The 26,865-nt window shown below is 42.8% G+C and overlaps 1 protein-coding gene across 1 annotated transcript in view; it reads left to right on the top strand.

Annotated features, from left to right (window-relative positions):
• The window catches only part of prrc2b (proline-rich coiled-coil 2B), a 68,724-nt gene that overhangs the window by 19,439 nt on the left and 22,420 nt on the right, over window positions 1-26,865 (top strand). Inside the window, exons 14-22 of the mRNA XM_062484307.1 lie at window positions 6,538-6,739; window positions 6,880-7,084; window positions 7,194-9,233; window positions 9,380-9,567; window positions 14,440-14,555; window positions 14,742-14,883; window positions 21,928-22,004; window positions 22,319-22,606; window positions 22,727-22,828. Of these exons, the coding sequence (XP_062340291.1) occupies window positions 6,538-6,739; window positions 6,880-7,084; window positions 7,194-9,233; window positions 9,380-9,567; window positions 14,440-14,555; window positions 14,742-14,883; window positions 21,928-22,004; window positions 22,319-22,606; window positions 22,727-22,828 (3,360 nt within the window). The remainder of the gene's footprint in view (window positions 1-6,537; window positions 6,740-6,879; window positions 7,085-7,193; window positions 9,234-9,379; window positions 9,568-14,439; window positions 14,556-14,741; window positions 14,884-21,927; window positions 22,005-22,318; window positions 22,607-22,726; window positions 22,829-26,865) is intronic.

Here is a 26,865-nt window from a genome sequence, read left to right as displayed (position 1 = left end):
AAATTTTTTAATATTGAGCCCTGCCTCTTAAACCAAAGATCCAATTGACCTGAAATGTTGTACAGATGTGTAGAATTGATGTCTTTATATAGGGTGACATGGAATAAGAAATGCAATACAAAATGGCTGAAAGGGGTGTATTTTTGTAAATGTCCACATTGCCTCCGAAGGAATTGCCAACACTGAGAATAGTACAATGGGCTGAGACGGTGCACTGCAATGTGCATGGTCACAGGTTCGAATTCAACCACAGCCTTTGGGCCTGTCATGATACTGATTATCTGTTTAGTTAAACAGGATGACATCATTCTGAAGTACCATGTGCAATTTCACCTTAATGTCCAAAGATGAATGAAATACAGCTGCTTAAACTTTGTCCCAAAGCTGACCAAAGCCTGTACTCTACCCTTTCTATTAATAAAATCTCAACAGCTGGTGTGTTGCAGAGAGGATGGAGAGTCTGACTTGTAACCTTATGCTCCTGAGTTCAAATCCCCATTCAGCCTATTGTTGTTGGCCAAACATGAAGTAGTTTTGCTCTCTTGTTGTCCAACTCTTGACCTTCTACAATGTACATTTTTATAATATGTTGCCATTTTGCGGAGGAACCCGCATCGCTGCTTGCAGCTATATTTTATTATATCATTTATAAAAAGTGTTACCTTTAATCATTTTGTACCTACCTAGTACAGGAAATACAAATAGGAAAGACTAAACAAAGAACAAAAACAAAACAATAAAAGAGCTATACATAGATTAAGTAAATTAAATCTACAAACAAAAAGCTCAGCAGAGCTGAGGGGAAAATGACCTTTCAGAAAATAATTAAAAAGTACATTAAGTTATATCTACAGTGGAGAAAAATAGCACTAGTTCATAATCGTCGTCATCTCTGTCGCTGTCAGCCATTGGAGAAGTTGCTGGTCTGATCTGCTGCCTTTTCCCATAGGGTTTTATGTGGGGCCGCCTTGTTTTCTTCCCAGTGCGGAAGATTTTTTCACAGCAGATTCTGCACATGCTGCAGAAGCTGCATCTTCTTCTGGTCCCTCCAGTGAGATCATCATTAGGTCTTCCACTGTGGCTGTGTTGAGATTGATCCGCCAGTCAGTTTTGACTCGATTCAGAAGAGAAAAACGCCCTCTCTACCTTGGAGGTGGACATGAGCATGCCTTGAATTATTTCAATTATCTGGAGTATATTGGGGAACTCCTCAGACTACACCCTTAGAATCTGTGCCCATCGTTCCTCCCACTTTAGACCTCTGTAATTATAAGTATTGCCATAATGCTCTTGGAGCAGCAAGACCTCCTTGTTACCATACTCGGTCAGATCTTCAGGCCAGTTCTTAGGGTCCAGTTTACACATGGCCATGAGGATTGTGTCTGTTTGATACCTTTCATCAAGGCAGGCCACAATGTCATGGATGAGTGGCTCTCTGGAACTCTTCAATCTCTCCTCAGGATCTGCATAAGTGACAGAAAGCTCTACACGTCTGTAACTACCACACCTACACTCCACCTTCACTGCTTTCAGCTTTGGGTCATCGCATTTCGCCATGTCTTTCAGCACCTCTTTGGACGTCTCAATAGCCTCCACAGCTGTGGGGAGAGAGATGCTGTCTTTCTGGAATTGGAGAGATAGATGGAACAACTCACCCAAAACATCCATGTAAAGGCCTATATGGAGGAGGAATTCATTGGACTTAACCTTCTTGAGCTATCCTCTCACTCTTGCAGCATCTGCTTTCTTTATATCCTGCTGCTGATCACTTCCCACCTCACTTAGATGAGTGATGACTGCAGGGATGTTCGTCTCGAGTGCTTTAAGGGCTCTTCTGTGAAGATCCACCCATCTACTCTAGTGGGTGTCAGGACAGACTTGTCTAGCAGTTCAGCCAGCCGGTCCAGCTCCCGTCTTCTTTTCCCTGACCCTCAATAGTGACAGGAACCCATCAATCTGAAAAAGGAAAAGAAAAACACAAACAAGGCCTAACAATCAAAGTCCCATACTGTTTGCTTTAGGGTCCAGCAATGTTAATAAATACTATGTTTTTATATCAAGTTTAAATATCACACAAACCTCTTGATTGAAATATTACTGTGGAAATGCCATGCGCGGGATACCATCTTTATGCAGGAATTTCACTTAAAAGACCTTCTCCGTTGTTGACCTGTCTGTGCGCCCATCAACAAGGACACTGACTTTACCCAAATAGAGGATTGGCTGTCAACCACAAGATGGTAGTAACTTATGAGGATGGGGGGAAATCACTCACTGACTACACTCTGTCTAACGTTGGCTAACTTGCAAGCAAGCCTTTGTGGCTAACACACTATCAGAGCTAGCTAACGTTAGCTAACTAACATTAAACAAGCTAAAACAAACTAAATAATTAACAAATAATTGGGTGTGCTTGACTTCGGCGAGCACAACCATTGTTCTCTCTCATATATATTTAGGGTTCCTCCAGTAGGAGGGAACCTATTGTTTTTGTTAGTATTCCTATTATTATAATTTTTCTTCTCCTTGCGCCCCAATATCTCAAAAGGTTCCTGGGCAAAATGTTTCTGATTTGGCACATTGATACTACAGGCCAGTGGGTACATCCACACCAAATATGGGCCACATTCAACTTAAAGAGGGGCGCCACAGGCCATGCCCAAAAGTCCAATTTTCAAAGTGATGGCATTTCCATCCCATAACTCAAACTTGGTGTACATGCCTTATTTCTCATTAGGAACAAAAAAGCCTCAAGGACCCATAAGGTCCGCCATGATGGATTTTCCTGTACAGCGACATTTTGCGAAAGGTGACACCCCCCGAAGTACCATGCAAAGTTTCACTTTGATATGTCAAAATATGACTGAATTACAGCTGTTTGAACTTGAACCAAATCTGACAATGCTTGCCATTGGAGAAACGGCTTATTTTATCATCCAGTTACTGAACATGGCAAAGTCCAGATCTGGGAATGGCTAAATTGGATGAGATGTGTTGGTAAGCGTATGGTCGTAGGTTCAAAACCAGTCAGAGGCATGTTTTTTAAAATGTATTATTTTATTCTGACAGAACGGTTTCTAGTCTTCTGGTCAATCCTCCGGTTGTAAAACATAGCAATGAGTGTTTATTTGAGCCCATCACAACACACCGATCATCTGTTTAGCGAGACTGTGTAAACCACTGCAAAACAAGCCAGGTTCACCACAGTAGCTAGTTACTTGTAGTCTACGCATGGTAGTGTCAGATTCACAACCGAGTTAGCTTGAATGAAGTATATTGATTGTTCAGAAGCACTACGAGTAAACTATTCTTTACAGCAGTGTAGGTTGAGGAAGATCTCGTAAGGCCGGAGACGCTTGGTGTTTGTCCCCGGCTTGGGAAACCCAATTCAATTCTGGTTAGATGTTCAGGGAGATAATTGACTCGTTAATATCTGACTCCAATTTTAGAAATGTGCACAAGTGACCTGTAACCTTGAGCGCTAAACAGTTAATGACATGAAACTCTGTAAACCCTGTAAATGTACATGTTACAGCAATACAATTATTTCTAGAATGTAATACATAAAATAAGAAACAAAATCATATCAAACATGACATTAAAAACTATAATTGCAAGAACACAACTTTTAATGATAATTTCAGAATCTTCCTCGGTCCACCTTCCTCTTCAACTGTTGAGACCACCTTTCCAGAGGTGTGTCATTAAGGTGGGATTGTCATTTTAGCATTCATGCAAATCAACGACTGTCCCAAACGAGTGTCTGGGTGACCAGTGACAAAGGGGCTGCCAAAACAGCCCTACAGTTTCCCCCTTTTGTTCCCATGGAACACAGAAAGGTTCAGGGGAACAGGAATTAAAGTAAAGCAATATGACTGTTAAAGCAAAAGTGTTCTTGGGTCCAAAATAAACAAAACACAAATGAAACAGTAATAATAAAATAAAATACAAGTTCTACCAATCTACATTTACAGGTCAGGAACCATTGTGAGTTTAGCTAAAACCTAGAACATTTACCACCAACTCTATAAAACACACAAAGATACTGATCCACAATACCCAATACTCATCCACACAAACCAACATAGGAACTCATGGATGGACAAACCATATGCACTATGCATATGCAGCTAAAGGAACTGGAGCAGCAACAAATAAACTGTCCCCAACTAATCTTTGAACTACAACAAAGACTAAACACAGGGATAATACAGTAGGAATGAAGCAATATCACAATTTGGACCTGAATTAAGTAAATGTAAAAGATAGTTGGAATTGCATGTAATCACGTTAAAAAGTTCAAGGTTTGTTTGTCTTGATAAAGGCTCAGCTTATGCTGCATGAACAATGGGGGAGGCCTACCCTTTCCCAGATCCCAACATTTGGACTCAGTGTGACCACTTCTTAGACAAGCATGACCAAATCTAACTTTGTTGTTAGCATAAAACAAGCGTGTGGGTGGAATAGGCATATTTCTACCAAGATCCCAACATCGCATTTCGGTGTGTCCTTGTCTTTTACAGAAGTTACACTGTATATGAGGGGGCTGCTGGGGCTTGGGTTTTACCTCTGTCGCCATTTTTATGGCAGCAATGCGTGGCGGATCAGGAACTCGACGGTTCTTAGTAGATGGCTGCAAACTGCCTACCCTCGAGGACCTGCACACCTCGAGGACCCTGAGGCGAGCGAGGAAGCTTGTGGCTGATTCCTCCCACCCTGGACACACACTGTTTCAACCACTCCCCTCCGGCAGAAGGCTGCGGTCCATCAGGACCAAAACCTCACGCCACAAGAACAGTTTCTCTCCTTCCGCTGCCAGCCTTTTTAACAAGGCCCCAAACTGACACTCTGTCACTTACCTTATACACTCTGTCACTTTAACATATTCAGTATTATTTTTATTCTATTTAATTTTTTATTTTATATATATTGTAACTTTATTTTATATGATATTGTATTTTTATTTTATATTGTATAGCTCTTCCAGTAGTTTATTTTATTTTGTTTTACATTTTCTACATTCTTTTTGTTAAATGTGCCTAAAACGCCTAAATGGCATACCCAAAGTAAATTGAAAGATTCTTGTAAATTGAATTGTTCTTGAACCATTTGGAGTACATCCACACATATTTTGCCTTTAGGCCAACATGCATTGTGGTTGTTAATGTTCTGTTGTAATAAGTACAGCCGTAGATATTGTAGGTGACTGTTACTGTCAACAAATGTGTGATTCAGTAACCTATTTTAGTTTTTTTGCGTTGGTATCAAAATTGCTATAGAGCAGGGTTCTCCAATCTTGGTCCTCGAAGGCCGCTGTCCTGCATGTTTTAGATGTTTCCCTGCTCCAGCACACCTGTTTCAAATGAATGGGTTGTTATAAAGCTCTGTGGAAGCTTGGTAAGGACCATTCATTTGAATGTAACATAATTTAAAATGGAATTGATTAAGTTTTGAGTGAAGTATTGTATTTTGCTACATTAGGCTACAAATCCCATCCGTTGAGTAAAAAAAAAAAAAAAAAAACTTACACAAACTAAAAAACCAAAAGGAAGAAATAAAATTGCGCCCGGCACCACTACAGTGACGAATGATCAGCATCTGGCGGTACGGACAAAACCCCCAAAAAACAATAGGTTTTACGTAGCTCGAGTTGCTACAGCCAGCAGGTAACGCAGCCTGGCACTTTTACTTGAGTACAATATTTTAGTACTTTTTCCACCTCTGGTGGTTAACTACCCATTCAAATTCGAATGAAAAAAAAAAAAAAACGCTTGACAATTATTGACAATTAATTCAGTGGGGGTGTGATCCTCATCATGGCTCAAACCTAGCCAACGGTTAGTTAACCTACATTTACCTACAGTTTGGCATTTAACGTTAACTATTATCATATTAACAGCCTGCTCTGTTTCATAAGTTGGAAATTATATTTCAAAAACAGGTTACTTAAAAAAATTCAATCTCAAAGTTCCGGCTCAGGATTATTTTTCACTTAAACCCCTGTTGATGAACACAGTTTGCTGTGCCATCCACAAATGCAGGTTAACATGCTGTCACAACAGCATGGCTTCGTAGTAGAATAGTCCGTGTGCTGAACTGGAAAAATGACAAAAGACCCATGACCATTGAGCAGCAAGAACCCTGTATCAGATACAAGGGACAACATTTCTCTCCCACAACTCCAGCAAGTGGTCTCCTCAGTTCCCAGACAGATACAGGCTGTTGTTAAAAGAGGGGATACTACAGAGTGGTAAACATGGTCTTGTCCCAACTTTAAGACGTGTTGCTGCCACCAAATTCAATATTACCTTATTTTTTCCCTTAAACTTGTACATTTCATCAGTTTAAACATTTGATGTTTTCTGTGTACTTTTGTGAATAACATATGGATTTATGAGATTTGCAAATCATTGTATTCTGTTTTAATGTTATTTTACACAACGTCCCAACTTTTTGGGAATTAGGGTTGTATATAACATTTTACCTGGTATGTAAGATCCCTACCATGTCATCTTTTCTGTCTTTATTTCTCCTAAGGAACAAGTATATAAAATGCAGCACTGGCAGCAATCTGGCCACCCTGCCCCCTCTGGCTCCAGCCACCCCCAGAGAGGCTACTACCCTCCTCACGTCTTGGGGTTTGACCCTCGTTGGATGATGATGCCCCCCTTCATGGACCCTCGCATGGCCCAGGGCCGATCACCTGTAGACTACTACCCTAATGCTGTGCAATCTTCAGGTAACCTCTGGCCAGTGGAACAATTTTGTTGACAGGTTTTATAACTTGAGGAGAAAAGTGTGTTCAATATTTGATTGTACTTGGTTGTAATATTTATTTGCTTAGAATGTTGTGATTGAATCTGCCATTCTGTGTTACAGGATTGATGAAACCCATGATGCAGCAAGACCACCTGAACAGTCCTGGGTCTGATGAGGGCTGTCATCCAAATGTGCATCAAGAGAGAAGGGCCCCTTCAACCGAGCCTTACCCTGTGTGGAACCAAGATGGATACCCTCCTCGCAGCTTCACCCCACCCTATCAGAGGCAGCAGGACAACTCTGACCGGTGCCAATCAGATGACAGGCCAGTTATGACCCATAACACCATTTTCTACATGAGGGCTCTAGGCACAAGATTGTCCCTTGTCAAAAGACTAGAGGGTCTTATAATTTGTGTATTTTCCTGTGTTCAGGAGTGACAGGACCTGCACCCAACAGGATTCATATGAAGAGAGGGGTACTGAGGGCCTAGAACACCAGGGCTATCACCAGAGCAGAGGTCTGGACCGAGACCCCCAGCACAATCAAGGCCTTCTTGCCACTGCCCCCAACCGCTCGCAGCAGCACCCGGATACCGATTACCCCATACTGGACCCCAAAGATGGACACTTAAAGGACAGTACTGAGTCCCATGATGAGGTCTTTGATGTCTCCAAAGAGAAGGGCTTTGACTCCGACTACTGGAGAAGAGATGGAGGGCAGAAGAAGGAAGGCGGAGGTCAAGGGCAATGGTCAGACCTAGGCTCCAGTTCAAGCAGCAGCAGTGTGAGCCAACCTTCTGAGATCGGCGGGAAAACTCTGACACGCAGAACCGGACCTATCAAGAAACCAGTACTGAAGGCCCTGAAAGTGGAAGACAAGGAGAACGAGAAGCCTAAAGTGGAACCCGAGGAAAAGACAGTTCCTTACCGCCTAGAGAAGGAGGTCCTTACCAATGTATATGATCTAAAGAAAGACATCCAGTCTGTAAGTAACAGACGCGCAGCCTCACCTGCGGTTGAGAAGCAGCCAGAAGAGAGAAATCAACTATCACCACCTGTAAAGGTGGAGAGGCCTCCAAGTAATAGTGACGATTCACCCAAAGAGAACAGTTGGGACAGCAGCAAGAGCCAGTCGTCTAGGGAGAGCCAGGAGAGCAGGGAACCCCAGCTTCCCCGACGCAATAACTGGATTTTTATTGATGAGGAACAGGCATTTGCAGGAGCCAGAGGAACGGGTCGAGGCCGAAGCCGGGGCTTCAGGGAGTTTAACTCAAGGGGAGGAGGCGGCCGGGGAGGACGAGGAGGAGAGAACTCAAGGGCAGCTTACAACAACAATAACAGGGATGTCCAAAGGCCAGGTAGAGGCAGAGGACTGCCAAGGGACTTTATCAAGGTTGAGGATCTCCAGAGAGGGAAACCACGAAGGCGCAATGTCAGTGAGACGCTGAGTGAGGCATCGGAATATGAGGAGCTGCCCAAACGGCGGCGGCAGAAGGGTTCAGAGAATGGAGAAGGTGGGTGCCTAGACTCTGGTGAGGTCAGGAAGGCTGACCGGGATTCCTGGAGGTCCAACAAGGTGTACACTGATGAACAGGCTGTCAGCGATTCCCGTGAGAAGAGCAAAGTCACAAAAGGGTTCAGCGGGCGCTCGCTTCCCCCGAGGTTGAACACCAGTGGAGGCTACAGCCGAGGCTTTGGTGGCTCCAGAGACATCTCCACCTGGAGGGGCAGGGGAACCCAATTTGGTAACGGAGGACCCATGCAGGAGAATGGCTACGGACTGGGAGCGGAAACCTACTTGCGCAGACCTCCAACAGAACGTGAACCCCTCAAACATCCTCCCAAGTTTACTGCTGGCTTCTTCATGGAGAATGGTACAGAAGACCGTGGCGCTGACGGTGAATGCTACCTAGATAATGACAATGCTGACCGTCAACAATTGAGGAGGAGGCGACCACCTCGCCAGGACAAGCCCCCACGCTTCCGTCGACTGCGTCAAGAGCAGGAACCTGGCACATGCCAGTGGGCAAGTGAAGAGTACATCAATGGAGCAAACTTTGCCAACCCCTGGCCAGCTCGTTCCAAGGTGAGTGGAGAGGATGGCTGGCCCAATAGTCAATACTCTGGAGGTGGACGGCTGGGTCCGCACGGACAGGCAGAAGACTGGGAGACAGGCTCTGAAAACAGTGACTTCAACGACTGGAGGGAGAAATGTGGAGGTGGGGGTCAGCAGACCCATGGAGATTTACAATCAGACTCTGGCCACGGCGAGCAGGGCGCCGGAGAGAAGAGGGAGCTAGCCAAGAGGAGCTTCTCCAGCCAGCGTCCCCTGGTTGACCGGCAGAACAGGAAACCAGAACCAACGATGATGGAGGGGAACAAGATGCCACGGTCTGCAGATACTTCCACAGCCCCATCCTCCTCCAGCAGAAATGACAGCTGGCAGAACGGAGTATCACCAGGCTGCAAAAGGTGGAGTTCCTTTGATATTATTAAGACATAATGGGATTGTTGGAACATAAAGTGTTTATGCGTTGTATGTTTCTTAAGTTAAGACAAGATGGCAATATTATACTTAATAAACACTCAACTTATGTTCATTTGACCATTTCCAGCAGGACTACTGATGATTCCGGCCCGGGCCTTGGCTCAGGTTCAGTCTATAGCGTTGAGCAGTCTGAGGAAGGCTATCAGAGTGGGCCTAATGAGCCTTTGGGGAAAAAAATCGATAAGGAGCTGAAGGGCAGTTCTGTCAAAGGAGAAATGGCTGAATCTCTATCCCAATATGAACGTTGCAGCTATCCAAGTAAGTCAGACACCCACAAGTTTCAGTATACTTCTCTAATCTCTGTCTGTGTATTTTGAAATGGGATCTTAGGGCAGTGGTTCCAACACACCTGATTCAAATGAATGGTCGTTATCCAAGCCTGATAACGACCATTCATTTGAATCAGGTGTGTTGGAGCAGGGAAACATCTAAAACATGCAGGGCAGGGGGTCCCGAGGACCAGGATTGAGAACCACTGTCTTAGGGCAGCGAGTTGCCTACAATTATCTCCAGAACTGGGCACTCTGCAAAGATCATATTTTGCAGGTGTCCTTTACAGTGTTGGGCAGTAGCGTCGCTACAAGTAGTGCTGTTACTAGTTTATCTATTTTGTCCAAAGAGTTTGAGTCCAAAAAGTATGCATGAATATATTTATTTTCCTCCCCATGACTATGTCACGTATTTTGCGAAATGCGCGATTAGGTGATGTGTCGCCCTCCACATGTTGCGAAACAGACTCCAAAATGGGGAAATGTAAATTTGCGGACTCCTGTTTGGAGAAAGATGAGTTTATACAATGGCTGAAGCCTGTCGCTGAAAACAACCGTGAGGCTTACTGTACATATTGTAAAAAGATCAGCGTAGCCTCGATGGGCATCAACGCTGTCAAGTCCCACATGCACGGTGCTAGCCACAAGGCCGCCGTTGGCTGCAGAGAGCAGCCGCAGCCTGCAATCGCCAGTTTCTGTGCTCCACCAGCGACACCACTACCCAACACGACAGCTGAACTTGTCAAAACAGCTACGACAGCGACCTCTGCCCCATCGTCTGCCGACATCAGGGTGGCTATGGGCGGCACATCAACACTGCGCGAGGAGGTAATCTGGTGTCTCAATACTGCGGTGAATCGCCACTCACTGAACTCAAACATTCAAATATTTTAATAAACCTTGCCTTTGCTTTAATTTATTGTTTCGAGCTTTGTTTCCTCTGAGCTTATCTGAGTTCTGTTGTATGATTGTGCTCTATAGATTTATTTGCAAACTACAACTGTTTTAAGTTAAAGGTTTGTTGCAGATTAAGGCCGAATCCCAATTCTCTGTTTTACCCCTACCTCTTAGTTTTGCGCGTTCACGTGAGAGTAAGAGCTATCCAAATACTCGTTTTGATCAAGGGGTAAGGGTACATACCCCTTAAAACCAAGTGTTTTCGGGAGCTTACTTGAAACCAAGGGGTATGTGAATAATGCGCAACCGGCAACTATGGCGGCCAGATCATCCAGAGTCCCATAAATTTTATATTTTCGGATTAAATAATTGATTTAAAAATGAAGACAGTCTTGTTTTTTGCTCTACACAGTCCTGTACATACATATTTGCGACCATGTTCTTAATTGATAAAAAAAAAAATATATATATATATATATATATCGCTAGTTTGCTACACTAAAGTTACATTGCTGATTTGCACAACAGTCCCGCATTTCTCTGACTAGCCTTGAATGGACCAAGTGGTGTCTCATTTCATAGGGGTATGTTTTCACCCCTAGCCCTTACCCCTCATGTTCGAGGGACAAGGGCTCGGGGTAAACTAAGGGGAACGGGTTGGGATAAGACAGAGAATTGGGATTCGGCCTTAAACTTGAAATGGCGATGAGGTTGTAAAATATTTTGAGAAGGTCTTCAAAAAGTCTTACGGTATTGAAATTAAATTCAGGATTCCTGCATATACACTGTAATACATTTTGATCAACATAACATAAGGAATTGATAATGTAGGAAACAGAAGACAAATAAAGGCTTCATAATCATGTGCATGAATGTACCACAACATTGGAAAATTGTTTAAAATAATGAGAAATGGCTTTTATGATGTGCATAATTGACTAGTAAAGATGTGGAGGCTGAACAAGTAGTCTACTTCAGAGATGACAGAATTTCAATTGTGATCTGACAAAAATGGGTACCATCTTTTTTAAATGGGACTTGTTAAACATGCTGGCGTTATTTTATTTATACACGCACATCACAATTTGCAACATTGACAACACTTATATTTAATAAAGGGTTATGTCAAGGCCGTAATCATAATATATATATTGGGGGGACCCCCCCCCCCCATATTCAAATCTGGTCAAAATGTCCCCCCCAATATATTGATATAAAAATATAAATGTACTACGCTACGACAGGCAACCACGCACGCTGTCCGAAATTATCATAAAAAAAATATTTGTCCCCCCCAATGTTGACTCCATGGCTACGGCCTTGGGTTATGTAGAAGAGCAGGTCCAGCTAGTTCCAATGTAGCTATACCTGTAAATATAAACGGCAAGTAAACTTAAAACTGTATTGTGCAAATAACCAGTTATTTTCAAATTATTATATGAAAGTGTCCTTGTTTTTCTTTCACAGGTCCCTTCAGGGGACTAAAAACCTATTGGTTTTGTCTGTACCATTATTAGGGTTCCTCCAGTAGGAGGAAACCTATTGTTATTGTTAGTATTCCTATTATTATTTTCCTCTTCATGAAATGGCTCAATAGCTCAGTCATTGACCTCGATTTTTTCATATTTGGCCCAATGATACAACAGGTCACTCACTACTCCCAGACCGCTAATGGCCCATGTACGCCCATAGGTGGCGCTATAAGCCACGCCCAAAGTCTACGTAATTTCCCCAGCGCCCCATTATTCCAAAATGCCTGAAAATTGGTATACATGCCTTATTTCTCATGGGGAACAAAAAAGCCTCAAGGACCCATAAGGTCTGCCATGATAGATTTTGCTGTACTTTCCAAATTTGGTACAACCTTCAAAACCTTTCTCCTCATGAACCATAGATCCAATCGACTTGAAATTTGTTACAGATGTGTAGAATACATGTCTTATATAGGGTGAAAAGGAAAATGGCTGAAAGGGGTGTATTTATGTAAAGGTCCACATTGCCTCCATCTTAGTGTCAATAAATCAAATGTAATTTTGACTTTTTTTTCAAACCTAATAAGTTTCAAGATGACGTCACTCTGAAGTACCATGCAAAATCTCAGTTTATATGTCAAAATGACATGACAGCTTTTTGAACAAATCTGACGATGCTTGCTATTGGATAAACGGCTTATTTTCTCATACAGTAACTAAACACATTGTCTCCTACCACTGTGAATACCTCACTTGGTTAAGACGCTCTGCTTGTTAGTCAATGGTCATAGGTTCAACCCCTGTCACGTATAGCTTTGATTTGACAGAAAGACCGGTTTCTTCTGGTCAATCCTCCGGTTGTAAAACATAACAATGAGTGTTTATTTGAGCACGTCACGATCATCTGTTTTGCAAAACAAACCAGGTTCACCACAATGGCTAGCTACTTGTTGTCAAGCTGCTAGTTAAAACTTGAATGTTTTACTCTGAGGGGATTACTACACAAAGAGCCAGAGAATTTTTTTTTTTGCATTATGTACGTACAAGTTCTTTTATTGAATTTGTGAGACTGCTTTAGACAGTATTCCCATTTACGTTAGTCTCTGTACACTCACACAAAACCATTATGCAGGTGCCTGTGGCTCAGTTGTCTAGAGCGTAGCATCTGTAAACCAAGGGGTAGTGGTTCAAATCTCAATGCATGCCAGGGCTCAATGTCATTATTTTTTGCCACTGTTTGAAACTTACTGGCCCCAAGACAATTTTTACTGGCCCCCCCTCCAAAAGACTTATAAGTTATGTTATTCTGTTAACATGTTAACCATTGTGTAATGTAACCATTTATTAAACACATCCTGGATATAAAAAGAACAAAAATGAAATCACATTTATAGTGATAAAAAATAAAAAGGTAATAGACGTGCTCTCTCCCCTGCTGACAGCCATCTCTGCACGACTCTGTGGCTGAAACTGTGAGACCTCTGGTCCCTCAATGCTAATATATAAAAGATTCCATAGCATTTCATCAGTACCGAAGTCGACACCATTCTTCTACTGCAGTTCAATAGCCCGGGGGAATGAGGCGAACGGCTGGCCCGTCTTAATTTTGTGATATGCTGTTGTTATAAGACGTGCAATAACACGATGGGCATCTGCATTTAAATTCCTGACCAGCATGGTCAACGGCCTGGAAGATGGATTGTCAACCAGCCGCTTAGCTATCACGCAAACCAGGTGCTGTCTGCTATTGGCGTGGCTGGTCAGGGATTGTTTTCGAAAATTGTCAGTGCCTGTGTAAATAGATCCACTTTTGTCTGCTTTAGACGGGAACATACGACAGACGACACAGTGCATCTTAGTTACATTAAAAAGTTGCTTCCGTTTCCGTTAATCCTAACCCTAACCCTCTCCTTCACTTGTGTCTCGCGCCAGTTGTTAATTTTTTTTAATTGAGATTAGAGAATTACAATTTGACAACCACTCATCACTCACTACTCAACTCTTGATTGGCCAACGGTGTGCCCCACAAGCTGCAGTTATTTATGCATTTAGCAAATAGCAAAACATGCAGGATGTTTTACAATGCGATTTTTTTCCAATCAATGCTTTGCAGTGGCCCGATCGGGACAGTGAGTTGCTAGTTTAACTGTCCCGACGTTACTTTTTACTGGCCCCGGGCCATCAAGCCATCGTTATTGTCGAGCCCTGCATGCAGAGAATTATCTTTTTTGGTTCTTTTGTCGGCAGTTAAGTGTAACCATGTCAATTTTACAATGTTTTGCAAGGAGGAATCCGCCATTGCTGCTTTGTAGCTATGTTCTGTATTCGTTTTGCTGACATCTTAATCACGTCTGCATCACGGGCACTGTGCAGAAGTACTATAAATGTTACAACCAATGTTTTTTACTGAACTTACATTATCAATACATTTATTCAGTCAACCTTCTTGTTCTTGATGGTGTACTGCACTGACTGGCTTGCTGTCTCCACAGTCGAGAGTGATGCTGGAGGCACAGTTCCATGTTCGGATGCATACCAGGATGCTTTGTCCAAAAAACAGCGGCGGCCACAGGAAGATGAGAGGAGGAGAAAGGAACAGGGAGCTCCTGTTAGTTAAACATCTTGGCTTCTCCTATGGGACAACACAACCCATGCTGTGTAGTTTACCAACTCTATAAAGACAGATTAATAATTTTATATGTTATTTAGACATAATTGTACATCTTTTTAAAATCCCTTGTTCAGCAAAAGTGTGTTTTGATTAACTCAGAACCATTTGTTGCTGCATCATTAGGTGCCAGTGAAGAACAGAACAATTACATCAAAGATGCCCCCTCGCTTTGCCAAGAAGCAGGGCAGTTTAGCAATGGAGCAACCAGATGAGGCACTGTCCACCAACAATCTGGGCACAGAGATCTGGGAGACCAACAGCTCAGGTAGATGCTCTCAGAATTGTTCAAACTAGCATTACAAGGTGGAGGTAATGTCTGAGTTTCTTAGAATTTAGTTATGTATATTGCTAAATTATGCTTACATTTTTTTTTTATATTGTAGATTTACTCAAAGCACAATGTTAAGAGAAGTCATAATTATTGCAGCACAGTGAAAACAGACCTGATTGTAATTGACTACACTAGTGCACAGTGCCCGCGTCGTTTGTCACACACACACACAGATTTCTGGAATTATAGATAGTGCAGTGCCCGTGATGCAGCTGGCGATGACAGTTCTTCTCAGTGGTTTTGGTACCTATATTTCTCAGATCGCAATTGAAATTCTCATTCACCTATGAAGTACTTGTTCAACCTTCACATCTTTTCTAGTCAAATTGCCAATGCTGTGGTAGCCTAAATTCATGCAAATGATTATGTAGTCTTAATTTGTCTGCTGTTTCCTTTGTTATAAATGGCTTATGTCATGTTGATCAAAATGTACTATATTGGTTCTCTGTTAAACCTCTTACCGTTCTTGTTAAGTACTGGTGAGAACATTTCTTTTTATATATAATTATATATTTTTAAAACATATATACCGTATTTCTTCGAATAAACAGTGCCCTCGAATAAACGCTGCACCAAAAATGAACATTGTGTAATTAACGCCACCCTTGATTAAACGCCGCACCCAAAAAAATCAGAAAACGGTTATTTAGTTGGTTAAATTAAAACAGAGTATTTATTACACAAGTAAATCACAAGTGTACAATATAAAATAAACAAATTTGCCTTTCATCAACACCAAGTTCGCGTGCACAGGGCTTAAAGTATTCCGGCACCGTGCCGGATGTGCGGCCGTGAGGAAAATAATTAAATTGGGAACTTGCTTGCGGTTTAATATTTGAGTCAATTGATTTAACCTACCAATCATGAGAGGAACGCAGCTCTAACTAATGTTACAAGCCTATCAGAAGCAGAGCAGGGCGGGTCATGGCAACACGGTGTGATTGAGATCCATACGTCACGTTAGCGTTGTTGGTGAAAGCATAGAGCGCAAGTTCATGAAAGCCTGGGGATGATGTCCCACCCATATATAAAGGACTCAAAAATAAATGGCGCTGGGCATGGATAGAAGAAGGTAGAGACGGCAGGCCTTTTGGCAGTTGGTGCCAGAAACAGAGCCTGGTGCTCGTTTCTGCACATTTTGCTCAAGGAAGCTACTATATGCCAGCAGCGGTAAGAAAGTGCTTGCTCGTCATGAGTTAGATCCCGGTCATAGAGCTGGTGCCCGTGCACTCAAACTTTCCACGACATTGCCGGAAGCAACTGTTACAGCTGACACACCATTGTCTATGACTGACCGTGTCTGCGACTTAAAAATACTTGTGTGCACATTTATTGCGGACCATGACTTGTCATTCACAATTTCGCAGCCACTGGTCACCCTGTGTAGAAAAATACTTGAAAATAAATGGTGCCATTGAAGATAAGTCCGTCTGTGCAGTCGTCCCCCCCCCCCCCGACACACACACTTCAACCCTTGTGTGCTACAGATCTGTTGCTGCTGGTGAGTGCATGCTTTCTGCACAGCATTCTGTTTGAAAGCTAAAGTGTAAGAACGTTTCGGCATGCTGCTTCAGATTGATACACAATGTAGAACACTTGTATTTGAGACAGTTAAAGTACTACCCACGACACGTCTTATAAAAGCGTTGTGAATGGTTCACATTTGTACTCCCGACTAAATGTACGGCTTCAATTTTAGCCTTTGTGTTTGACCTCTGTCGTGGAAGTTTTTGAGAGAATCAATCGTTTAAGCTGAAGTCGGGTGAAGTACAGAGTTAATGTTTATTTGACGTAGATTTAAACATAATAACGTTATCAACATAACATCATCGACACAGAAACATAAGACAATAACACAAAGACAATTCCATACAGCTCCATCTAGCATTCTAGAATGGAACCGGGAGAATCCAGCCCACCAGCACTACCCAGCTGATGGCCCCGAACCCCCCAGAACATTCTTCAACAGACCATTTTATAGATACGACAGTTCTCAAAAGTCATTGGTCCATCCTACAGACATGCAGCTATACCAAATCTCTTCTGTCATTGGTTAAATCCTTAGAACAATACAGTTGAATCCACATTGTCTTCAGACCAACTGTCTCTTCCCCCCAGGTGACAAGAACTCTCTCAGGTCACCCAGACTTCCCGTCTCTTAGACTTCACGTCTCCTAGTTAGGTGTCATAAAACTGCAAATGGCATCTCTACCAAATGGAGTTGAATCAACATTCATAGTATCAAGCTTCTTAACCAACTGTAAACTTCTCCTAAAACACATTCATTGTACATAGGACATAGGCCCAAAATTTCTTTCACACCTCCTTGTCTATTCTTTGTTTGTCGCACTGCAGCTACAATTCACTAAATCTCTCTTGCTAATTAAACCCCGCCCTCGAATACCATATTTTTCATAAATAAAACCGTGGCTTGTATCCCGATTTTACAGTTTTCTTGTGGTTGTACAGCTTATATTTCAAAGCAGCGTATAGCCCGGTTTTAGAACAAAAAAGTGGCTTCGTCCCAAGATCTACAGACCGTGCAGCTAATTATTTACTGTGTCATCTTAGTTACACTATCAGGGCTTGGAAATACAGTGACTTGCTAAAATAGGCAAATGGCTAGTAGAACATAACGTTTCATAATAATTTCAGTAAATCAAACAGCAGCAAGACCCAGTGAAATGTTATATACAGCTAGCAGACCAACATTAGCTAGCATCGCTAACGACATTGTCTAATTCAATTTCGGTAGGCTATCCTCAGGATTTGCAAGCTAGCTAAACTTATACTATATCTAAAATAATTTTGTAGACATAACAATGGATTTTGCCAAGCATGGACATACTATCCACAACCGAAGTGTGTTACAGCATGCTGTAAAATCGCCTATAGCCTACTTGTGCATTGCTTGGTATCATTGTTCCCGTATCAAGTGCGGCATATATTTCAGTGCGGTTAAAATCCGCACAAAAAATGAAGTGTAAAACGCTGCAGCGTTTAATCGAAGAAATACGGTGTATATATATATATTACTCATTGATCTTCAGATAACAAACCAGGGCTCCAGACTAACTTTTTCCCTTGGTTGCACTGGTGCGCCTAACTTTTTATTTAGGTGCACCAGCACAAAATTTAGGTGCACCCAAATTTTTCCTTGCGTCGCCACAATTTCAAGGTCACCTTTTTATCACGCTCCATATACATTCATATATATTATGTAAATGACCTTAAACAAGAATAAGGTGTAGGTAAATATTGGTTTTATTTGACGCACAATTAAACTGTATATACAAATATTTTAAGTGCTTCACTGAGCTGCCAAACTAAAACATTGCAAGCAAAATAAAACATTTTAAAATAGAAAATGCTACTGTTTAAAAGTGCTTCCCTGAACTGAGACCTAACATTTCATGGCTCAAAGTCTTATAGCGGGTCCCCCCTTGCTGTCGCATGCCCTTCAGATGGCCAACACCTGTAATTTGGCTTTCTTGCCCTTTGGCCTTGGCTAAACCAGCTTGCCACACTCTCCCTAGCATCAACATCCTAGCTCCATGGGTTAGCTCCATGGCCCAGCTCCATAACTCAGGGGTGGGCAATTAATTTTGACAAGGTGCCACATGAGAAACCTGAAATGTGTTGGAGGGCCGCATCAACGATAACTTGAACTTAATTCTGCTCACTATTCATTTTCCCCCATTGTAAAAAGCAGTAAAGTATATATTTTGATTAGCTGCTACTGGTTATCAGAAGAATAAGGATATTCTGTAAATATTTATATAAATATTTTACATGTTGGTCAACTAGGAAAAGACTATCGAAGTAACAGTAAAAACTAAAATCATAACATCAGTGTTTCATTTTATTTGTAACTAGTTAATCTTCACCAACACTGAAAAGTTGTTTTGCAGTATGTTAAAGATATGCAATTGATCAACTTTATACAAAAAGCAATACTTTTTGCAGTTCATTTTGTTATGTGAGAGGAATCCAGTGGGCTTGAACAAGTGCATCGAAATCTGGCTGAATGTCTGAGGTGGATATACGAAGGACAGCTGACAGGTGATGATCCGAGTGTGCAATTTAACTAGCAAACCATCAGCCCGCGCCCACTGAATCAGTCAAGTTCTTATTATGTCCGCGTTAGTTTTTTTCTTGAGTCCCTTAGTGCTGATTCAAATTGTAATCCTTCAACACAGCGACCTGTTCTCCAAAACTAAGAACACAGCTTTGACTTTGACCTCAGTAAACAGATACTTAGAAGTCCATGTCTTGTTAAAAACTCTACATTCTGTATCAACCTTTTCGTTTTTCATTTTCGAGGGCTAACCACCTAACTCTCCTGTCGGTGAGGTTGCGCAAGCGCACATATGTAAATTGCCTGATCACTAGTGTGATTTACCTCACGCGGGCCGGATTGGAACAGCCTGTGGGCCGGTTGTGGCCCGCGGGCCGTACAATGCCCAGGTCTGCCATAACTGATTCTCTGGCGCTCAGGTCGTAATTTCAATCACACAGCACGGAGCAGTGTAGGCCTACAGGAATATCTGGACCACAGCCAATCAGAGGCAAAGACCCGCCCCATCTCTGTCTCTGATTAGTTTAGACCACGATATGATCCAACCGTGAGTGCGAGTTCCGTCAAAGGAGAAACAAACGCTTCGTTCCTGGAGAGGCAGCGGATGCGAGGAGGTTAGGTGCACCGGTGCGACCTAGTAAAAATTTTAGTCGTACCCGTACAAATTTTGGTCGCATATGCGACCAAATTGGTCGCACTCTAGAGCCCTGCAAACCAAGCAGTATTATCGGAAATACAAAGTAGAAATTATAGTAAAAATACATGCAAATGAATACAAGTATATCCAACTCAAGTACATCAATTAATATAATGGGGTTCATAGTGGGAAGTATCAGAAAGTCTCTAATGTGTTTATGCTTCAGTTGCTGTGTGTCAGCAATACTTATGGGGGATTTGGATATGGGATATGATAGCTCTAAGTACCACCTTTCATTAGAGACAATTATGAAAAGGAATACCTTTTTATCCTAGTATGGATTTTAGGGCTGCAACTAACGATTATTTTAATCGATTAATCTGTCGATTCTTTTTTTCGATTAATCGATGAATCGGATAAAAAAACAAAAAAGCATTAATTTCCAACCCTTTATTGAAAAACAGAACTGAGTGCAAATTCACAAAACGGAGTGCAAAAAATCTTCAGAATGTGCACAAACAGGCACACAATTTTGAAAAAGTTATTCATATTAGCGTGGATTTAATGCTATTTTCCAAGATGAGCAATTTATTTGAGTTTTGTTTAAAATTTTATTGAAAATTGAAAGGTTGTGGAAGTAGGCCAGACTTTATTAGAATAATCTGGTGTATATTTAAGATTTTTTGACACAATTTTGAAAATGTTTTAGATTTGCGAGGATTAAGCTATTTTCACAGATTAGTGATTTTCTATCATTTTATTTGAAACTTCATTGAAAAAGTCGTGGGTCGTGGGTCGTACTGATTTCTCTGCCTCCGCCATGCGTTTCAGAACAACGTCTTTCCGATGGCCTTTCCTCTACCTCCGCTCCGCGCTCAACTAAACTTTTTTTTTTAATACTCAAACATCTCCGCGGCATATTGAGTGGCGTAATAATCGCGCGACACAACAAATAGATAATGAAATTCGGTGCCAACGCTTTTAATGATCGATTTTAATCGATTCGTTGTTGCAGCCCTAATGGATTTTTAAAAAGTGCAATGTGCAAGCGGTTTTGACATCTATAAACACATACATTTATATAACAACATTCACAGATCTATACTAAAAATATATCCACTTTATATTGTCGTTCTGTTAGCTAGCCAGCCCTTTTCCCAAGCAGCTTAGAAAATGGTTGTAAAAGCAAATTTGCTTCTAAATAACGAAACATTATTTTCCATACTATGCTTAGTTTCATTTCAACTTGCTGCAGACCAGAGGACCAATCAAAGTGAAGGGGCTGGGACACGAAAAGAGCAAGCCAAACTGGTGGCAATTAATTGATTTTTTCATCATTTGATGTCAAAATGTCAATCGCGGTACTGCACTCTGTTGGATTTTAAAGAGGACACCTGCAAGATATGAACTTTGCAGAGGGCCCGGTTCTTTCTCTGATCGTGGGAAACTAAACCCATCCTTATTTGTACACACACACACACAGATTCCTGCAATTAATAGAGAGATGTACTGTGCATGGTTTTATCAGAAACACATTTTTGACACCAGCCTTTCCTAATTCTGGTCCCCCCTGCCCTGTTTTTTTGTTTGAAAACGCTGTCCACACTAGAGTTTTCCAAAAATTGTGCATCCACACTGACTTATTTATTAATTTATGAAATCTGACAGTAATCTTTAACACAAATAAACTGCAGAGTAGCTAAAACAACTGCAATACATCGTGCGGCAATCATCTTTAGGACTGAATGGATGACATTACTGCATCCAATGATGCGATATCGTTATCGAAAGCTTACGTTTTTACAGTCCACATTACAACTCGAAAATTTAGTTTTCAAATTCATCTACTTTAGAATGCGTTTTCAAAAAGCTATTTTTTGGACAAAAACGCTGTCTCAGTGTGGACTGATGGCCAAAACAGAGGTAAAGTTGAGTTTTCAAACGAGAAGGTATTCGTGTGGACGGGGCCCCCTTTCCAACACACCTGATTCAAATGAATGGGCCGTTATCAAGCTTTAAGCCTGACAACAACCCATGCAGGGCAGGGGGGGCCGAGGATCAGGATTGGGAACCGCTGTCCTATTCCTATATATGTGCAGACTGTTGGAGCATCTTTCACAACACTGAACTATCATTTACACTTTTTTTCAATTAGATTCAACCAAGTTGGTCATTAAAAATGTTCAGTGAAGCAAAGTATCCAAATCCAGTTGTAGCTGCTAAATTATAATTATAACTATCCCGCATTCATTGTTCTTTCCAGCCCTGTCAGTCCAGTCATCAGGAGGAGACTCATGGACCAAGCAAGTGTCATATACAGGAAGTGAACCTAACTCTGAGGTATTGTACAATCTTTCAATCTTGCTGTGTAGTCCAATCATATAATTCTGCAAATTCCACAGTTGGGTTTTAGTTTCATTTGCACATCTCTGGAGGAGGGGGTCCCTCACTGACTTGCTCCTCCCAAGGAGCCTTCCTGGTAGTTTTTCCCTGTCTTTCTTGAGGGTTTTAGTTGGCTATAGGTGCCAATTTATGGGCATCTGTGAAGCCTTCTGTGACTTAAAAAAGAGCTATACGCACTACATTTGATTTGATCTTGGGGTTAAACCATAACCCTAATGAATGCCCTTGGTTCAATTTGTATTTCCTTCCAGGATTCTGATGCAAGCCCAGAACCCAGCAAGGAGCAGCACAAACCTGGCCCCATCGGTAATGAGCGATCACTGAAACACCGCAAGGGCTCAGAGGCCGTTGAGCGCCTGGAAGGTGGCCCCATCACACCTGTCAACGGAGTGGACCACCATGTGGACACAGTGCTGCCAGTACCACCTATTGAGTTTGGTGTGAGCCCCAAGGACTCAGACTTCAGCCTGCCATCCGGCTCCACTCCAGTGCCCGTGTCCAACCCAGTTGCCAAGCTGCAGGATGCCCTTGCTAGCAACGTGAGTTTGGATTTGATGGCCAGTGTGTCCAGTGCTTTGGAATTGTGATTTTGAATCTCACTTATTGATAGAATTGAAGTATAGAAAAGCAACAATATATATGTCTGTTTATTGTTGTAGCCGGCCCTTAACCAGAGCATCCCCATGCTACGCAGCAACCACCTGCAGCCAGGCATCAACCTTAACCCAATATCCTTCCCCAGCGCAGACCTTACTCTCAAGGTAGAGTAATTACCTTCTCATATTCACACATACGCACACACCCCTTACTAGTTCAGTGGAAACATGGGATAGAAAGACCTCTCAAAGAGCTCAGTCAGAGCATGGAGAATTTTTGAACTCAGTCAATGAACAGGGTTCTGATTCCATGTTTTATGGAAATTCAAATGACCACAACACCAACTCAACTGGTGCATGCAGTTGTATTGTGATATAACAGGTGTAACAGCTGCATACTAATCCATTGTATGTGCATCAGTTAGTGGGATTGTGGTGGTCATTTAAATATTTGTTTCTTTTGTAGTGGTGGGCCGTTATCGGCGTTAATGTGCTGCGTTAACGTGAGACTCTTATCGGGCGATAAAAAAAATATCGCCGTTAATCTATTCTCAAAGTTGGGTTGGGAGCTGGGTCTATACTACGCAAGCTATGATGACTTTCACCTTGATATTTTAGCGCGGATGTATACCTAGCCGAATTGCACTGTAGGGGGCGAGAACGAGTCTTCGAACCTGTGTGTATGCCATGTGTATGAAATTATCACATCAAACGTGACGTGCTAACATGGATGCAGCTATGAAGCCGCCTGGTTTGCTTCAGGGAAAATGTATTTTTAAGAAGCTTCCCAATGGAAACCTCGACAAGACTAAGGTTGTTTGCACCTTGTGCTATGCGGAATTAGTTTACTGTAGGAGTTCTTGCAGTCTCAAATACCACCTAAACGCAAAGCCTCCCTTAGCTAATGCGGAAGATGCCGGGCCAAGCACTGATGTAGAGCAGGGGAAGAGTCGTCGTCAAACTACGATGCTTGAGTGCAACCGAGGCAAGCCCGTCAGCACAGCTCTATCAGCCAAGCTAACTAATCTAATAAACAGTTAATAAACACTTCTGCCCCCGCTTCTGTGTGTGAGGCTAGGTCCCTGTAGCCAGCTACATTAGCTCGACAGATCGCTAACAGTTTTCCAAAGTCAAAGACCGAAGCTTGAAGTTCTTTTCAACATTTTACTCAGGAAGCACTGTAAAAAGACAAACGCTTTTTGGCCATATACATTGGAGCAGGAAAAAATCGTGTCTGCTTAGCTTAACCATGTATCATGTTCTGACCACGGAAACATCAAAAGAACAATACCACTGTTTAATTAGCTTTTTGTACACCACTAGGGGCGCTATTTTCCTGTATAAATTACAACAGAACAACACACTTGCCCGTCTGTTATAATGCAATATAACACTATTCCCCTTTAACAAGTAAAACAACTTTGGAGACAGGTCTAGAATATACCCTTAGAGTACCCTCTCTGACAACCCTTATGTCCACTTTGCGAACTTTAGAGTCTTTGCTGGGGATGGCTTTCACCACTACTCCGACAGGCCACTCATTCCGCTTGACTTGCGCATCTTTGAGCAACACCACATATCCTTCACTCAGGTTTGGCTTGTCTGTGTGCCACTTCCTCCTTGGCTGGAGTGACACCAGGTATTCTTGACGCCAGCGTTTCCAGAAGAATCGGCAAGAGCCTGGTCCTGTTTCCACTGTTTTACATAGAGGTCTTTGAGGTCGTACTCTCCTGGAGGTGGCAATACTGGTTCATCTTTATGTGTTAGGAGTATGGCAGGTGTGAGGACGAAGGGCATGTCTGGGTCAGATGACACGGGAACCAAAGGCCTGGCCATTCATAATGGCCATGACTTCTGACATGAGTGTGACTAGGACCTCATGAGACAGATGGGAGCCGTTTGTCTTGAGCAACAATGCATCGAAGATCCTGCGAGCAACACCTATCATCCTCTCCCAAACTCCACCCATGTGTGAGGAGTGAGGAGGGTTGAACATCCAGGTGCTGCTTTGGTCTCTCAGGTAAGTAGTCAGTTCATGGTCATCAGATTTGATCTGAAGTTCTTTGCATGCACTTATGAAGTTCGTTCCTCTGTCAGAACGAAAGAGGCAAGCAGGGCCCCTTATAGATGTGAATCTTCTTAATGCATTCACAAAGCTTGAAGATGACAAGGACTCAAGGACCTCGATATGCACAGCTCTATCACTAAACAGGTAAAGATGACTGCCCAGCGTTTATTTTCTACAAGGCCGCCTCGAGTGCGTCTGGAGCTTATGGTCAATGGACCAAACAGGTCAACACCCACGTTAGTGAATGGAGGACCTGGGGTTAGTCTGTCAGAAGGCAAGTTTGACATTTTATGTTCTTCCATTCTTCCTCTCAGCTTGTTACAGGTCATACATTTGTGTATGACACTTGACACCAGCCTTTTGCCTCCAATCCAGTCCAGCAGAGCGCACAGCGCCCTCTGTGAGATGTCTGCCCCGGTGAGCGACCTGCTCATGGTAATGTCTCACCAGTAAAGTGGCTACATGGTGCTTTTTGGGAACGATGACTGGGTGTTTTTCTTCCCAGGGTACATCGGCCAAAGAAATCCGTCCTCCAACTCTTAATAGGCCATCCGCATCCATCATGGGGTTCAGCTTTCTCAGAGCACTTGACTTTGGCACGACTTCACCTCTAGAAAGGCACTTTATTTCTACAAACACATCATGTTGAGCATTTTTGATGACAAGTAGTTTTGCTTGTGTCACCTCGTCTGTCTTGCTGGTTAAGCCCTTTGCACAGGAACTCACCTTGAGTATGAGTTTGGCTATGCCCTGACTGAGTGACTTCCAACTGGAAAAGCGCTCAAATCGATGTGAACCTAACTCACTGGCAGAGACATTAGTCATGAAGGCTTGGATCTGTGTACGTACATCTACGTCTGCATCAGGATTGATGAGTTTGAATACCTCTGTCTGTGTGCAAGTCTCTTTTGTCAAGAATGCTGGGCCTTTGAACCAGTTTGTGTCCTTCAACACAGCTGCTGCCATTGAGCGAGTCCCATGGTCCGCTGGGTTGTGTTCCGTGCTGACAAAGTGCCACTGTTCAGGGCTTGTGGTCTTCCTGATGCGGGCAACTCTGTTCGCTACGTACACATGGAATCTTCTTTTTGTGTCGTGGATATATCCCCACACGATCCGGCTGTCTGTGTAGAATGTTACTTTGTGAATGTCTGTGTCCAGTTTGTCGATTATTAGATCTGCCATTTCCACGCCCAGGACAGTGCCGCAAAGTTCAAGCCGTGGAACCGTGTGTGGGGGATGAGGAGCCAGCTTTGATTTGCCCATGACAAATCCAACATTGATGTGTCCCTCTCTGTCTGTCGTCTTGAGGTAGGCCACTGCTGATATGGCCATGGTGGAGGCGTCGGAGAAGACAGAGTTCTCTGTAGTTTGTGGAGCGCAGAGAAATGGGTGTGTAGGGTCTTTCGATCTGAAGCTGTTCAAGTTCACAGAGTTAGTCTGTCCACTGCGTCCACTGTTCTTCTTTTTGTACTGGGAGGGGGGCATCCCACGCAGCTTGGTCGGCGGACAGCTCTCGAACTAATGCTTTACCTTGGATGGTTACAGGTGACACGTATCCCAGGGGGTCGTAAAGGCCATTAACAGTGGATAAGATTCCTCTTCTAGTAAAGGGCTTCTTCTCTCTGGATACGCAGAAGATGAAAAAGTCAAACTCCAGGTTCCAGGTGAGTCCCAGACTGCGCTGTACTGGCAAGGGGTCGACAGTCAGCTCTAAATTGACCATGTTTTTGTCTCTCTCTTCGGGGGGAAAGGCATCCATCACTGCACGTCTGTTAGAAGCTATTTTATGTAGCTTGATGCTTGACTCTGCTAACATATCCTTTGTGCTTTTCAGGACAGAGATGGCTTGATTCTCGGTGGGGAATGAAGCGAGTCCGTCATCCACATAGAAATTTCTCATGACATGCTGCTTAGCTTCAGCACCGTGTTCCTTTTCTCCAAGCAGAGCCGCTCTTCTCAGGCTATAAATCGCTACTGCGGGGGAAGGAGAGTTTCCGAAAACATGCACTTTCATGCGGTACTCGGTGATCTGTTAGGAAATCACGGTGTTCTTCCTGGACGATGAAGCAATAGAACATCTGCTGCACATCCGCAGTTACTGCAACAGGCCCTCTGCGAAAGCGCATGAGGACCC

The sequence above is a fragment of the Osmerus eperlanus genome, chromosome 18 (assembly GCF_963692335.1).
Source record: "Osmerus eperlanus chromosome 18, fOsmEpe2.1, whole genome shotgun sequence".
NCBI classification, from domain to species: Eukaryota; Metazoa; Chordata; class Actinopteri; order Osmeriformes; family Osmeridae; genus Osmerus; species Osmerus eperlanus.
Note: the sequence above shows the minus strand (reverse complement) of the source record. Positions and strands in the feature narration are given on the sequence as shown.